At 44.2% G+C, this 16,404-nt stretch overlaps 1 protein-coding gene across 2 annotated transcripts in view; it reads right to left on the bottom strand.

The window, feature by feature from the left end:
* Nucleotides 1-16,404, bottom strand: part of SFMBT2 (Scm like with four mbt domains 2) — a 105,698-nt gene that overhangs the window by 69,578 nt on the left and 19,716 nt on the right. For both annotated transcript variants that reach the window (XM_032106200.1, XM_032106199.1), the window contains exon 4: nt 15,122-15,362. In XM_032106200.1, coding sequence (XP_031962091.1) covers nt 15,122-15,362 — 241 coding nt within the window. The remainder of the gene's footprint in view (nt 1-15,121; nt 15,363-16,404) is intronic.

Below are 16,404 nucleotides of genomic sequence, written 5' to 3'. Positions count from 1 at the left end.
TAGCACTGCTCTCTGCCCAATTCAATTCTAGGTACAAGCTAACTGAATTTCATTGCTGTCAACAACGGTCTTAGAAACAAATCAGGATTAGCTGACTTTAAATGATCTTGGATGTGTACACAGAGTTCCTGAAAGGCATTTCTGAGAGCCAGGCAATGCCTGGATTTTGAAAACTCTGCACACACCACATAACCATAGGGGTTCCCCCATCATTAGTATCAATGTCCATTAGGGTGATGGCTCACTGTGAAAATGAGCATCCAAACTCTGCAGCTCCTGGCACTTAACCCCAAGCCTCCACGCACATTTCCTGATTATTTTTTCCGTCCATGTGCATTAAGCACCATGCCCAGGGCTCAGAAGAGATGGATCATGTGCACTGAGAGCTCCCAATCTCCAGACCCAGGAGTCTTAATGAAGGCCCTTTCAAATCAGCAGTTCAAATCAGGGGAAAGAGGGGGGACCTGGTATTGTGATTGTAATTTCTACATCGATTTTTATCCATAGACATAAAAAATTAGTAACAATAAAATTGAAAGAGCGCTGTTATCCAGGGAAAATCAGCATCTTAACCAAAGTGCTCACAAGCAAAACCAGATCACAGAGCTCAGGGTGTGACTGCGTGAGGTTATGAATTCACCCATATGAGACACAAGTACATACACCAGGCTCTCTGCACAAAACTTCACTTAGCAGGCATTTGCACAGTTACTTCCTTCCAAATTGTAGTCTCTCTGCGTGAAAACCAAGAGAATATTTAGTCATCTACGGAGGAAAAGAGATTTGCTGCTGCAGGTAGACAGAAATGCACAGACAAATGTAACAAAGATTGTAAAATCCTGATTTAAAAGTTTTGAAAGCCGTGGGGGAGGATATTTGTGCTGCTTGCCCAGCATCACCCTGGTAAAGCCTTCCTGTAGCAGTCCACAGCTCCTTGTGTACTAGTTCCACACCAGAAATGCAGAAAGAGGAAAAAAAAATATGTCTACAAAGCAAAATGCTAAATTCCTAGATAAATCCCCATCCAAGTCAGAATTCCTAACCACAGCCAGAACTATTGCAAGCCAGCCACCAGCTTGGTTCAGACCTGAGTATTTCAGGGCAGCACCGGGCACACACTGGCCCATGCCAACAGCGGGTATGAACTGGAGTCTTTCACACAAAATTGCATTGCCCCGGGTGTCACTGATGCCACAAAGCGGAAGAAAGAAAATCTGGAGCTTTCCTGAACACCAAACACCCTCCCCTTGGCTTGCCGTGGCAACGGACAGAAGAGGCAGCTCCATGCCATGTGTCTTTGAGATCTCACAGACCAGCCCCAGACAGACTTTGTGGCATAACAACACCTAAAATTTATGGGTCATTCTGTCCGGGGATGTCGCTGCAGAATAAATATCCTGCCCAGGGCTCTGACCTCACACCTCCAAACTCCATCCAATTATCCCCCATGCTAAGTGCCTTTTCTCACTCCCAAACCCCATGGTTGCTTTCTGAAGGATATTCTTTGGAGACAGCTCCGTAAAACCCAACAAATTTACAGCAGCACAATGTTCTTACACTGCATAAACCAGTTCAACTGCACAATTATGGGGTTTTTTCCCTCCTAGTGCCAACAGACTACAGCAAATATCCACTACAAATAAAGGCATCAAAACGCAGAAGACAAATAAAGGGATGTGATGTCCAAGAAATCCCTTCTGATTTTGGGTTTGGACTATTTTTTTCGTTTTCTGTACTCTACAGAAAGAGGAGAATGAATGGTGATGATGCTTACAAGTTTAGTATATTGTTTAATACACAACAGAAGAAACACCAACTAAAAAAAAAAAAAAAAAAGGACTGAAGTTTTGGGGGAGTGTTTTTGGAATCATAAAATGGTTTGGAGTGGAAGGGACCTTAGGGATCTTCTTGTTCCAACCCCCTGTTGTGGGCAGGGACACCTTCCACTAGACCAGGTGGCTCAAAGCCCCATCCCAGCCTAGACCTGAACATTTCCCGGGATGAGGCAGCCAGAGCTTCTCTGGGCAGTGTGTTCCAAATTTTTTCCAACTTTTTTTCCACAATAAGTGATTTTAAAGAAAAAAGCAAGCCATTACCAGTTTCAGCCTGAGACCCCCAACACAAAAATGCATCTCAGAGGCAAGAGGCAAAGGGATTCTTTGCTGGAAAACTCTGAAAACTCTGGGGGAGGCTGGAGCCACTGTGCTTGAGTTAGTGAGGTACAAATAGCAAAGCTGGACTTGTAAGGTCTAATTTAAGGATTTGGCCATGATTCTCAACAAATCTCACTGCTCACACCCAGATGTTGAGACAATAGTGGAAATCTAACCACTCCCATGACCCAGCACACTCCCAAGTTATCATGGAAATAGCAAACAAGCCTCATTCACCACAACACCAACTTCTGACACCCCATGAAGCAGAAACATATGTTTTCAAAAAAAAAAAATCATCAAACTCATTTCACAATATACAGTGCATTCTGCAATTAATCACATTTGTAGTGCCAGCTCTTAATGACTGAATCCCGTTTAATCACTCCGGAGCCTCTCGGCTGTGTGATGTGAGCACCACAAATCAGAACCTAGAGGGCCTGATGAACATTCATCATGCATCCTTCCCGAAATTAATGGTACAGTCGAAGCACAGCCAGGCCCCATGAGGTGCTTAACATCCTATGCACAAAATGTAAATTCATAATCATCATCACAACACCATCAAAGAAATACTCCATCAAGGCTCATTTTGTGCTTGCTAAACATGTGTTTTCTTCACTTGGAAACAGAAAAGGGGCTTGAACTATAAATCCCAGGATCAAAAACATCCCCCGAACTTTGAAGAGTTTAAATCTGAATCTGAGATCAATGTGGAACATTATGCAAGGCAACATCTGAAATGAGAATGACAATGTGCTACAGGACCTGAAACGGGAGCAGCTTTTCCACAGTGCTCTAAACTTCCTTTGAATTATAAAACTTCAGCTTCGCCATCAACCTAGGATATTTTGACAGGAGATGATGATGCTCTGGTGAACCCAAATGCCCTCACTGCTAAATCAGATATTAGTGCAGAGCCATGGTTCATCAAACTGGTTTGTGAGCCCTTAATCTCATCTTCATCATATAATGCTTCAAGGTTTTTTTGGCTTCTTTCCTTCTAAATAAATTTAGATGGTGTACAGGAAGAGGCCTTCCCAACAGATCCACCTGCTGATATCCAGGCTGAAAAGGCCAAGGGCAACAGCAGAATTGCTCAAAGCAAAGCAGGACTCTATGGAAGAGGTCATTTCAGCAGTCAAAATATTCAGGGTGTAGATGCTTCACGTGGCCAGGGACTCCTCACTGACTTTCCCAGAGTTGTTTGGCACAGGAGAATTGCAGGATTTCCCCTTCTTTAGGTTCTGTACTCATCGTGGCAGAGCCTCTTCAGTAAAACTGGTACAACACATAGCAGGATGGTTTCCTGAATCTGGCAAGGTTTTCCCTGGATATAATTAATCTTCTACATCAACTCCAGCACTTTAGGAAGTAGCTATATTTTTACACCTCAAAACGCTGACTTTCCCCTCATTTCTTCATTCCCAAGTGACAGCGTGGGGAAAAAAGCCTTTTTTAGCTACAAACACAGGAGGTGGATGCTCTGCCTCACAACACAAAATAAACCATCAATCAGGATGGCTTTCAGCATGTCCTTAAGCTCGTTTGTGGGTCTGGTTTCTTTTCTCCTTCTGTGACCGAAATCAAATGGAAGTGAGAGCACACACACAGAGACATAGAAACAGATTATTTGGGAATTCACAGCAAAACTTTTCCAATGTCACGCAGAAGGACCAGAACTGACCCAGAATTTGGTATCTGGGTTAGAAGAATTGATTTTTAAGTGTCATCAGGAAAATGCTTTCTAAGAGCATCCCTTAAACCTCCGCACTGTGTTACAAGCCACCTCCATGGGCTCCAGGAGCATATGGTCTGCTTCAGGAATCCAGCCCCTTCCACGGTGACTGGGAGCCCACATTATCATGCATAATGAAGGAAAAATCAAGTGCAAGTCACAGCTGGCTTGGGATCATGCTGGCGCTTGCATCTGCCACTAGCAGCTTCCCAAATTCACTCCATGCCTGTTCCTCACAAATCCGAGGTGCCCCTGGTGCACCTGAAGGAAAGCTCTGCTGAAGACGTGGCACTGGTCACGTTGGGTTTGTCCTTGGCCTAAAAGAGCTCAGAAAATCCTCCCTCAGCTCAGGACTAAAAGACGTAATTTAATCTTCAAACTGACCAAAAAAGGTCTACCGTAGAAAAGTGTACTTCAACTTTGGCATGCTCTGGATCAAATCCCTTGTGCTACTCACCCTTCCCAGTTCCTATCCAATGCACCAAAAAATCACCTACTTCTCAGATACGAACACCCAAAAGCGTTTCTAACTCAGAATATGAAGGCAATAGGGGTTTTTTTTAAGTCTCCACAGATGTCTCCAATAGAGATTAATTAAATCTGACCATGTTTTACCTATTGTATCATTAACTACCTAAGTCTAGTCTTACAGCTGAGGTGGCATTTCCATTCCAGAACTCCTCTGGGGAAAATTACAGGAGACTAGGGAAGGGAAATTAAATGCAATTATCAGAAGTGACTATTTAAAAATTTCTCAAACTAATAATTTTTAAAGAGTATTTTATTAAAAATGCATTCAGCCAGACATTAATTAAATTGACAATTACAAAAAATGAGTGGTCTGCACCCACCGTTATGCTTTCAGGGTCAATCCTCCCATTTTTCTCTGGTTTCTGGGCTTTTTATCTCCACAGCTTCAGAGCAGATGTCCAAGGACATGATGTGAGTGTGGAAGAACAACTATGCATATTCACTGCTGGTTATTCAGGGTGTGGAGACCTCCAGAGTCACGAGCAAGGTGCATAGGTCAGTGATGTTTGCTTGAATAATGAATAATGACACTGGAGTCTCCTCAATAACAACACACCAAGCCTACAAACAGGGCTGTAATTCTTCTGTTCGATACTGAACAGATTCTCAACTTTTCTGCATTTTTTTTCATATTCACATGATCTGAACCAAGGGGCTGGATGATGTCAAACACTGGCTCAACACAGAGCAACAGGGTTCTAAAACTTACTCTTTTTTTAGGAGCCTCACTGAGGCTGATTATGAAATAATTTCCATCTTGGCACTTCAGTGTCTTGGGAGGAGGATTTTGCTGTTTGATTCAGTGGATGCAAGAAGTTTTTTGCAACAACTGTCGATGGGAGATTTTTTCTGAAATGGTCTCAAAGGTACCATCCAAAAATCCGCCCTGTTCCACTTGCTGCTACAGAAGGAGGAAATCTCAGGAACCTGAATCTCTACTCCCAGAAAACTCTGGTGTCTGCTCACAGCCTTTTCCTGCAGTACTTCCTTGGAAATGCAGCTTCTCATTCAGAGTCTCTACCTCACGCTGCAATTAGTCCTTTCCTCCCCATCTCTGTTCCTCCAGCACAACCTGCACTAAACATCAGGCCCAAAACCAATGGTTTGGTCACAGTGGAGGCTGCAAAGTTACCCTGCAGACTGTGACCAGAATCATGAGCAACAGAAGGCAAAGCCATGGGGGCTCAACTGCTCACCTCAAGTGCTCCAAGCATCCTGAACAGAGCCTGAGTGCCACTGAAATGAGTTTTCCTTGCAGGAGGTCAGGAGCTGACACAGAAATTGGTTCTGCCAACGTTTTGGGCTGGATAAGTCAACTGCTGCAGCTCAGCATCATCTGCAAGGAGTTTTGCTGCATCAGTCTTTGCTGAAGTTTAACCCTTTTGCTGTGCAGTGGGCTTGAGCTTTGATCTATAGAGAGAATCTCACACATTGCCTAATAATGCTACAAAAATAAATGAAACTGAGGTCTGTGTGGGTTTGGACAAGCAAAACTCACTCTGTTTCTAATACAACCGCTCTTCCTATACAAAGCCCTGCTCATATGTAGCAGAAACCCCATGGGACCATACTGCATTCAGCCAAGAGGGATGAATTTCAGTTCCCAAAGTTGCCCACTACAAAATCAACTGGTTCCACAAGGGAAAAAAAAAACCAACCAAAAAAACAAACCACAAAAAAACCACAACAACAAACCACCCCGCCCCCCACTTTTGCTCCTCCTCATGGCAAAAGTAGCTAAGAAATGCCCCATTCCATGCAAGGTGTGGGGTTGAGAGGGTCCACAGCTCATGCTGAAGCCTCCCCAAAGTTAATTCTACCCCTCCAGTCACCCTTGCTTTTATCTCCCTACTGTGTCTCACTGGCTTTTCACTTGCTGGTCCAGCTGTGAAAACATCAACTGGCTTCAGTCCTGCTGTTCCCAAGGAAGAATCAGGTCCCCAAGGTTTTTTTGGAAATTACTGCAAAAGACATGGAACACAGAGCTAACACATACCCTGATTTCCTCCTGGCTATTTGTCATGACAGCCAAGCATAAAGAAACTTCACTAGCACACCCAAGCCCCAACCTTGCCAAGAGCCTGAGCTTGAGGAGAATTTCAATCTCCCTGCATAAACCTCTGACATCCAGTGCAGAAGCATCCAAGCCTCGCTGGCCATATGGGGCCAGACTCCAGAGCAGTTTGGGTCAGTTCTAGTCCTTCAAGCAGCAGCAAACTGAGTGCTGAAGGCTTCCAAAACCCAGAAAAATTCTTCTTGCTTACAATCAGAAATGACCAACACGCTCAAGTGATTTTCCTGCTGGATAACGACCTCAGCTGGAGTCCTGTAACACCCCCAGCTGTGATGGTATAGGATGGATGGCTCCTCAGGCTTTAGGAAAAGGAAAAAGTCAGGACTGTACTCTCTGCCTTGAAAACCCAGATGCAGCATATGGGCAGGATGAAATGAATCATTCTCTGATATTCAAGCATCTTCCAAACAGCGGAACAGGTATCAGGAGAAAACAAACAGAACCGAGTACAGTGCTGTGTACAGAAATGAACTAATATCAAGCTTGACTGAAAAAGTTGATTAAATTAGTTTAATTTAAAAGCCCAAACAAACCCTGAAGGAGGTTCTTTGTTTATTGCTTTTTACCAACAGCACACGTTACAGAAGAAGCACCATGTGGGCATGAAATATTCATTCATTAAATCTTTCATAAAGCTCCACACTATTGGTTTCACTCAGGATATATTTATAACTTGTCAAAGTCCCCGAAAATCACTGCTTTTCTCTCCCCCCCTCCACACTGTTTATAAAAGGATTAGGCTTTCAGTTTTCATTGCAATATCCCTGATCCTCAGCTCTGCTGTTGCTTGTACACAAGGTGCTGCTTCTTTAATCATAACAGGATTCATCGTTCAGCCTTTCCTGCACCGCCCAAAAGGGACCCTTTATGATGCTACAAACCATCCAGCTGCTGTGGGAATGGCAACATCCCTCATTTGTGGAGGAAGGCAGCAGCATGTGGAGATAAAAGTCAGGACAGAGAGTCCACCCAAGTGAGGGAAAAGCAGGCAGAGAGCGGATTCATTTCAGTAGGGCCGTGTCTGAGTCATTGGCTCTCAAACCTCATCCATTGGAGAGCCAATTCTTGAACCCTTCCTTGGCTGCCAGCCAACCTCCAGATTAAACCCATGCTCCGAGCTGGGTTAATAACACACTAGAGTAAACAGTGCTGCATTATCCCCAGTGTTAGCTGTAAAACTAAATAATATTCTTTTACAAGGTTTGCTGACTACATGGCTCAGTCCAGTACAGGAACAAGGACAGGCTGTAGTTATAGGTGAAAAGTATTTTCCACCCGTAAATCTGAAAAAATCCAGGATTTGCATTAGGGGACAACTGCATCAGTGAAACTGTCAACCCTCTAAGGACTTGCATTGATACCTAATCTAGGTGTAGGCACAATCTGATTTTTCCAAATTACCCTTAGAAATACTCTGCTCTGTGGAAGATGTCCCTGCCCATGGCAGGGAGTGGAATGAGATGATCAGTAAGATCCCTTCAAACCCAACCATTCTTGTATTCTATGATTAAAAAAGCACCCAAACACAGATGCTGAAGAGGTACTTTAGGTGCACTGCAGGGTCCTGAGCAGTTTTGGTTGCCCACAGGCACTGCACACATCCCTGCCTCGCTGGACCACAGGCTGTCTGGTCCGGCCTGCTCCTCTTTCCCTTCCTCCATTTGTTTGTGAACATAAATAAATATAAATACAGCATAAGCAGTTGTCCCTGGAAACTAGGATTGCAGGGCATGTTTCTGCTGAAACGGCTTCTTACTGGAAAATTAGGTTTTGATTAAAGTGCGTTTCTTTTCTTGCTTTTAATAAACAGAGCCTACTTCATGTGCAAGCTCTGGGCTTTCTTTTTTTCCACTGGAAAAGTAAACAATCTTGCACGGTTTCAATTTTTCAAATGCCTGATCCCCAGCAAGGGCTGGGTTCCCCAGGCACAAGTGCATCTCGGGGCATCAAGGAGAAGAATGTCAAGATGAACGCACAAGGAGAGGCCAAAACCTCCTGAGACAAAGTCTAACCCAGGCAAAAGGGCAAGGAGGGACCAGCACCCACTTCTGGGGTGCTGAGTCTGCAGCAACTCAAGACAGTTTTTTGGATGTTTAATCCCAAAAACAGCCATCTTGATGTTTTTGAGGGGAAAAACGCTGACTTTTTCCCAAAGGAAAATATTGGTGAATACAAAGCAGTGGCTTTGAATTTACAGTTTTGTGAAGGGGAAAAAGGAACTCTTCTAAGCCATTTCCACCAGATACTCAAGAGAAGCACAAAGAGTGACCCCAGATGATGAGAGTTGGCCTCTCTCCCTTAGCAGAGAGCCAAGAGTGCCCAAAGGCCACGTACCTGAGCCACAGGGCCACTGCAGAGCCAAGGCTGGGAATCTTGTGGTAGGTGTGCTCCTAAGCACCACCTCTAGAGCACTCCCAAAAACCTTTAAACAAAAAGACCTGTGTTTAACCAAACATTGTTTTTTCCCCTCAATTTCCTCCATCACTCACAGCGGTCCCAGCCAGAGCCAGAGCAGTGCACACCTCGTGTTTCCCACTCAGGAAGTGTTTTTTTTGTCTGAGTTTCACAACTGAAACATCAGGATAAATCATTTACTCCCCACTCCACCTAATAAACCAGCAAGCATCTCATCCCTGCAAGGTTCTCTGCAGTTATGCCTCTAGACCTGAAAAATAGTATTAGAAGGAAAATCAAAACAGAAAATGTTGACCTCAAGCCCAGCAAACCTGGAGATGATCAAAACCCTCTGCATTTGATGAAGCCTATGCCTCAAACTTCTTGCAAAGCCTGACCCACTGGCCAGGCTGTGCCACATTTACACAGTAGCTCAACAATTAATCACATTCCCAAAAGACACGTGGGGGCCTGTTATGCTCAGTTTACCCCAAAAGGGCCTCACTTAGCAATATTAAGTCTTTTGAAAGTAACTAAAGCCAGCAGCACATGCACAAGATTTGCAGTTTCACACAAAGTGAAAAGACCGTTTTCCCTATCAAGACAACATTACCCTGATGCCACATGAGCCACGGGCTAACTCTTGAATTTTCACATCCCAGACTGAGGAATCTGAGTCACGCCAAGGAAGGAAAGGAAAAACTACTGAGGGTGCTGTAATGAAAGTATGTTTTCCTCAGGAGCAAGTCTGCAAGGGGCTACAAGAGGCTGGGGGAAAATGCCAAGCCATGACATGCTCCAGTGACTTCCAGCTCCTGGAAACTCCTAAGATACACCAGAGTCAACTGACTTGACTCCTACCACAGCGAATTTCAGCCAAAGCCAGCATTTTTACCTCCTCTCCTCCCCTTTGCCGTCATCAGGAGAGCTAAGAAAAAAAAAAGCTATTTTTTTATATGCTCGTTAAGTATAATCTGCTAAATGTTCTATGCCAATGCATAAAGCTACCTACTATGCTAATAGAATATTTAATTGACATTTATTTGCTGACTAGTTATTTATGCTAACGTCATCCCTGCATAATTAATAGTCTGCTAAAGTCGACTTGAAAAGCACACATAAAACACTGTACTAGGAGTCATTTGCAGCATTTAAAATAAAGAAATCCTGCCATCTATTTACATTAGGTTAGTCTAAGCTCAGATTTGATGGAATAACAGGATAAAGACTGGGCAGAGATTTTAAAAAACAGCCCTGGATACTGCTTTAGAAACATCCACAGTCTTTGACAGTGCAACCTGCCAAAGAAGATTTCCGAATTTCATTTTACTTGGCTTGAGGGCCCAGTTCTTAGCTGATGTAAAACAGCGTAAGCTCAGTGAATGCCTACTTATTTTCTCCAGCCTCAAGCTCTTAGGAAGTAATATTTCAGTGAAAGAGCTAAACTGGGGCCAGATCTGCTCTCCATACCAGTAAAAAAGCAAAAGGAGAAGTCCACCCTGCCCATCTGATCCCTCCACCTGCACTGTAATTACAGACTTGCAGGCACACACAGTTTAATTTTTACTTCCTCTGGGATGAGATTACCAGGGAAAAGCTGCCTTCATTAAAAAAAAAAAAATATCCATGACTGTATTTTCTGAAAGAGAAGTTTTGAACACCCTCATCCATTGTCAGAAACATTATCTCTGATCTCTGTGTCCCTCTTTTATGAAGCCTATGGACAAGCTTTGCAGTCACAAGGGAGCTCCAATAAAGATGCTGAAAGCCAAAGGCATGGGTCACATCACCACCACCCTGAGCTTTGATCCTCAAAAAAGCCTTCTGTGTGCCTTGGGGGAACACCAAATCCACACCTGCAACACAGCAGACCATCTTCTGGCCATTCAGAATCCATTCAGAGTCATCATGCTGTAAATTTTGACAAGGCCAACCAGATCCATTTCTCCCCTCCTTTACACCAGTGACCCCAAAGAGCAGGATTTTGCTCTATGATAAATTCAGATGATAATATATAAAACCAATCAAACAAAAAAAAGCAGTAAGTTGTCACTTGAAGACAACTCAATTTGCCATGACACAAGTTTTAGCTCCCTTTTCAACCATATCCTGCCCAGAATCTGACCCAGCACTTGGAACCACAGTGAAATTTCCCTCCTTTGGCCCAGATCTGGTATAGGAGCTAATCTCACCTGAGAGCCACATGAAAACCTGTCTCAAATAGTGACCAAATAATGGTGTTTGCCTTCACAGAAAGCCTGGGCAGCCAAAATGCTTTAAGTCTACCCCTCTTAATGGTATATTTGATTGGTTCAATTTTATAAAGCTCAACACCATGAAAGAGAAGGTTATTTCACCCCAGGATCAGACTTCAGAACTTTAATCCCCCTTGTATTGATGCAACAGGAAAGTAAAAGCTGCTTTCCTACACAGAATCACAGAGTGATTGATCATCTTGGTCGCCAAGCCCAGGTAGGGCCAGCGTTCAGAGGTTTTTCCATCCGCACCAGTCCACTGCAAAATCAAAGTATAGACCTGGTTCTCTCCCTGCTGTGTTTCTTTCCATCTCCAGCCTCCCAGTCTGCATGGCAAGCAGACTCCAGCTCACAGATCTGCACACAGAAATGCCCTGTTTGAATTTCCATCTGTCAATAACATTAAAGCAAAGCCACTGCTGCAATTACAAGTGTACACAACAATCCTGTCGTCCAGTGTCTTCAGCTCATCCCAGGATGCATTAAAACAGTGCCAGGAGAGACTGGGCTCTGTTGGCTCAGCTGTAAATCTGCAATCTGTACAAAAACCCCCCAGTGTCAATCCCAGGACGTCCCTGCTCTTTCACGATGCATAATTTAGCTACTACACTTGTCAGGTTCTCCACGCCGCTCCTGCACCCGATGGCGGATGTGTCCATGAACTCAACTGTCATCAACAGAGGAAAACGGCACATGGAAATGAACAGGCTAAAAGAGGAGAGACACCTCTGCTCCTTTCACTAGTCAGGAAAGTTTAGTTAGGCTTAAATTTTTAATGCTCAACGGGTAAAACGTCCCACGGGATCAAGGATGTCGACAAACAACTGCACTTTGCTGAGGAGGAAGACAGTGTTTGAATGAGACAAAGAGGGGATTATTGCTGTCCCTGTTTCCATGCAGGCTGATATAATGGGGAAATTTTAACTAAACAATGGAAAATCTACCTTACATCCCACCCTTACAGTGCAGGAAACAAAGCCTCCCACACCATCACTGCCCTGCCACTGCCAGCGGACTCTGAAGCAGGTTGTTCTTCCTCATATGAATTACAATTGCTGAAGGGCCCTGTCAGGAAGGATGAAAATTTCGCACTCAGCTACATCAGGCAGTAGTTACCCACTGCTTACACCACAGTTAATATGCAATAAAGAAGAAATCTCTGTCCCAGGACGTGACATTAGAGCTGATCAGTGCCAAAGCTACAGACCATAAGGACAGCTTCACACTTGCCTCAGCTAGTTCATGAATAAACATCCAATTCATTCAAATGAGTTCTATATTAACTAATTTAAATAATTTTCATTTTGCTTTGAATGGTAAACAGATCTATTCTGCCAGGATAGTTGAGTTTGCAATTCAAATTACACACCGATTTGTAATGAGAAAAATATAATTAATGGCAAAGCTTGAAGTAACTACAATTTTATTCCTTTGATTTCCTGTGGAGGAGGGGGTTGGAGGGTGAAGCTCACAGGCACACGTGCACTCGCACCATCCTGCCATAAACCAAGGCATTTTACTGCCACCTCAGGTATTCCTATCTAGTGACTGCACCAACACGTCAAGGGAGGACAGAACGCGACTCGACATTTTACTCACAGGCCACAGGCACCATGATGCAACACACACGTCACCCCATAAATAACAGAGCAGCAGTCAGTAAATTAATCGGCTTCCTCCGATTTGGATCATAAACAACAATTATTTGGCAGCCGCCTCTTAAAAGCTCTGTGTGTGCTGGACTTTAAATCAAGTTCTATCGATCTGCTGAACTGAACCGGCCCATTTTGTTGCATCTCTCTCCCATCTAATGAAATTCTTTGTGCCATCACTCTGCCATTCTTGTCTGGCATCACATTTATGAGAGGAGCACTGATCAGTCCAACCTGACTCGTACAGAGCATCGTCCCAGCGCTGTCATTCTGGCTGTTAAACTAGCCCATTCTGGCAACTCTGCTTTTTAACCAAAGCCTTCAGCTCCTCATTAAAATCACAGCCTAATGACAGATAACCAGCCCTGGCCATGCTGTTTGCATGCTCTAGCCAACAGATACACTTCTTGTAATTAAGATGTGCAGAAATGATCCCTTCAGAAATGGGTCCATGCAATTTAAAGCTGGTTTTTGTTTCTCCCACAGGTCTGACAACAAAATAAGGTGCAGTGCAATGCACTAGAGGTTTAAAAAAATCTCCACAGAGTTCACAGAGAAGATCAGGTTCTCTTTTACCAACGCATAGATCCTATGATTCTGTAAGTCCTGAAGGTTCAGATCCTCTTGGGCATTTTAGATGCCTCATTCCAAAATACGAGCCAAGCTTTTAAATGCTTAAATCTCTTTTGAAATAACAAATCATGCATTTAATTTATTCTTTCTGAGAATTATACTATGACATATTCAACAAAGGTTATTCACTGAAAATGGGGTGGGGGGGGAACAAAAAAAAGAACCCAACAGGGCAGTTGCCCAAATTTAAGACCCTGGTGTACAGTTACATCACCCACCAGAGGAGAAGGGATGTAGGACACTGCATACTTGCAGTCACTCAAGCAAGGCAATTCCCACAGAGCAGCCACGACCCAAAGGGCAAATTCCAACAAATCCAGGAGAAGCACTTGCCTCCAGTTATAAGGGAATTGTTATTTTCTATTATGACATTCAGAAGTTCTCTTACCCCCCTGACCCTCACATTTTGAGATTTAGTCTGCAGCACTGTACACCTTTCTGGTAATGCTGACTGTAATCCACATAACAAAACGTAGTTTAAGAGGCCAATAAAATAAAATACCTCACCCCCTCTCACATCAGCTTGATTTACTGGTGCTAAACCAAGAGATTTCTCAGCCGTATTTATCTTCAAGACTTCTTTTTTTTTCTTTTAAACAATCAATTTTGTGTTTATTCAAGATACACAGACCAGAACAAAAACGTAAGTTTAGCTTAGAGTTGGGCATATGCAAGGCAGGAAATGTCAGCTTTGATTCAAAGACTGTGTCTACAGCTCACTTCAGGGGGAAATCAGGGAACACTTACTCCAGGAGAAATCCCACGTGGCACACAGCTGGCACATGCACTGTTTCCAATGGCCACAGGTAGCAGAAAGGGAAAGAGTAACTTCAGCAGCAGATCCCTTAAATGAGACTTTTCTTAAGTGTATGCACAAGCTGGAGGCTGAATACTCATCTCTTCTTCCCTTAATCCAGAATAAATGGGGTATATGGCAGGAATGCTTAGAAGCAACACTGACAATATGTCTCTGCTTGGAGCGATGTAGTAGCAAGGATACACCACAGCTGCTCTGTTGATGTACATAGCCTATATATATATATATATACACACACACACACATATATATATATATATTCTTATACACTGGGGATTAAACTGTATCATGAACAAACTGCTCCACACGGGCCACTCAGGAACTTACAACGCTTCCATTCAGCTTTTGTGCACCTAAGAGCTGCCAATCAGGACATGTCCTAACCAGTAATGACCAAATTCTGCTATCTTTAATCACGTGGATCTGTCACTGGAATTAAAAGCTGCTGGAGTCTGGTGGTGGAAGGTTTTAAACTTTCAGGGCAAAACACTTTGAGTGCAAAGTCAGCTTCTGATTTCAGTTACACCCAAACTGATCTTGCTTATTTTAGTTTGTTCTCACTCTTGAATTTCACCCGTCCTTTCTACCAGAACAGGACGGTTTTCTCCCTGAAGTGAAAATCACAACATTACAGTTCAGCAGCAAGAAGACAGCTCCCTGTGGAAGTGCCTTCTGTTGTTACCAACTAGGGCAAAAATGCCTTTGCTGGAGGCTGACTGGCAAACTGAATCCTGTGGGGACATGACCCTGCCCACATCACCCAACACCAGCTGAAGACCTGGAGTGCCCATCCCAGACCGACCAGAAATCCGGAGATGAACCCACAGCCCAATAGCAGAGCACAACCCTAGAGCAGAAACCAGGCAGAACTTACCATCTGGAGGCATCAGGACCTTGTTGTTCTGCGTGCACCAGCCCACGGGGTGCAGGTCTGCTGTCATCACATCACACCAGAAGTCTGCCCTGCGGTCGTCTCCGTAGCCACAGTAACGGAGCAGCAGGAGCTGCCCACAGGTGGTGATGATCGTAGCCACCCAATACGTGTCTGGATTGCTCTTGCTGGCCACTTCTAATTTCATCCCTGGCTGGAAACTGCTTTGAAGGCTGATTTCAACCTTGCAAAATGAGAAAGGGATGGTGTTACCTTTTCTGCTTTGCAGGGAGACCCCACCCCGCCCAGAAATGCTGCCCTGGGATAGGACATGAGCTGACTGTGTCTCAATCCAACCACCTCCTTCTCCATCTGTCTGGGCAGTTCCATTCCTGCTTCACCAGCACATATGCCATCACGCAAGTCCCACAGGTCCCAAAGTGCAGGAGTGGTACCTTCAGGTGTACTACATCCAGGAGAGGACTGGCACCCATCCTCACTCCCTGAATCTCACTAATGCCTGGGATACAGTCAGCATAACTCAAACGAGCTTTCATTTCCCACTGCACAGCTCCATCAGGCAAACCACAGGACACATGCAAGGTAAAAAGGCAGGTATGAAGCACCTCTAGGAGTTAAGCCCAACCACAATAATTAGTCACATAACACTGGAACACCTCTAGAGGCTTGACAAGCATCAAGGGCTGAATGCTGCACCAGACAGACGAAGGAGAGGATTTCCACTGCACCCATCCTCACCAGCTCAAGCCTCAGCCAATTCCCCCTCCCAGCACCCTGGTAATTGAGGTATGACGTGTCACTGAAAGAAGTAAATCGTCTGGGTCACTTCCATTTATCTCAGCAGTGGCAGGTCACCTGTAACTTGCTTCAGGACACTGGAGATGCCAGTCCATCTCTTTTGGGACACTGCTGATGAACACCAGGGCCTGCTCCAGCATAACCTATGTCCCAAGGACCAGTGGGATGCCTCTAGCTGTTGTTGGTAAGGAAGAGGTGGATGCCAGCTCACTGGACAGGTGCCAGCCTTGTCTTCACAAAACCATCCAAAATGTAACCTGTTACTCCCTAGATGTTTAAGGACAGCTTCTTACAGGTTTGTTTGAACTTTACCTGCTACTGAAACCAGAAGGATTTAAATCTGGGTAAGCCTGTCTCTGACTGACTTCCAACTGAAATGGCAGGTTAAAATTACTCTTTTACTCACAAATGTAACATGGTCTACTTGGTCAACGGAGGATTTCACAGACAGGGGGATGCCAAGCTGC

The sequence above is a fragment of the Corvus moneduloides genome, chromosome 4, assembly GCF_009650955.1.
Source record: "Corvus moneduloides isolate bCorMon1 chromosome 4, bCorMon1.pri, whole genome shotgun sequence".
Taxonomy (NCBI): Eukaryota; Metazoa; Chordata; class Aves; order Passeriformes; family Corvidae; genus Corvus; species Corvus moneduloides.
This window is presented reverse-complemented; position numbering and strand designations above follow the sequence as displayed.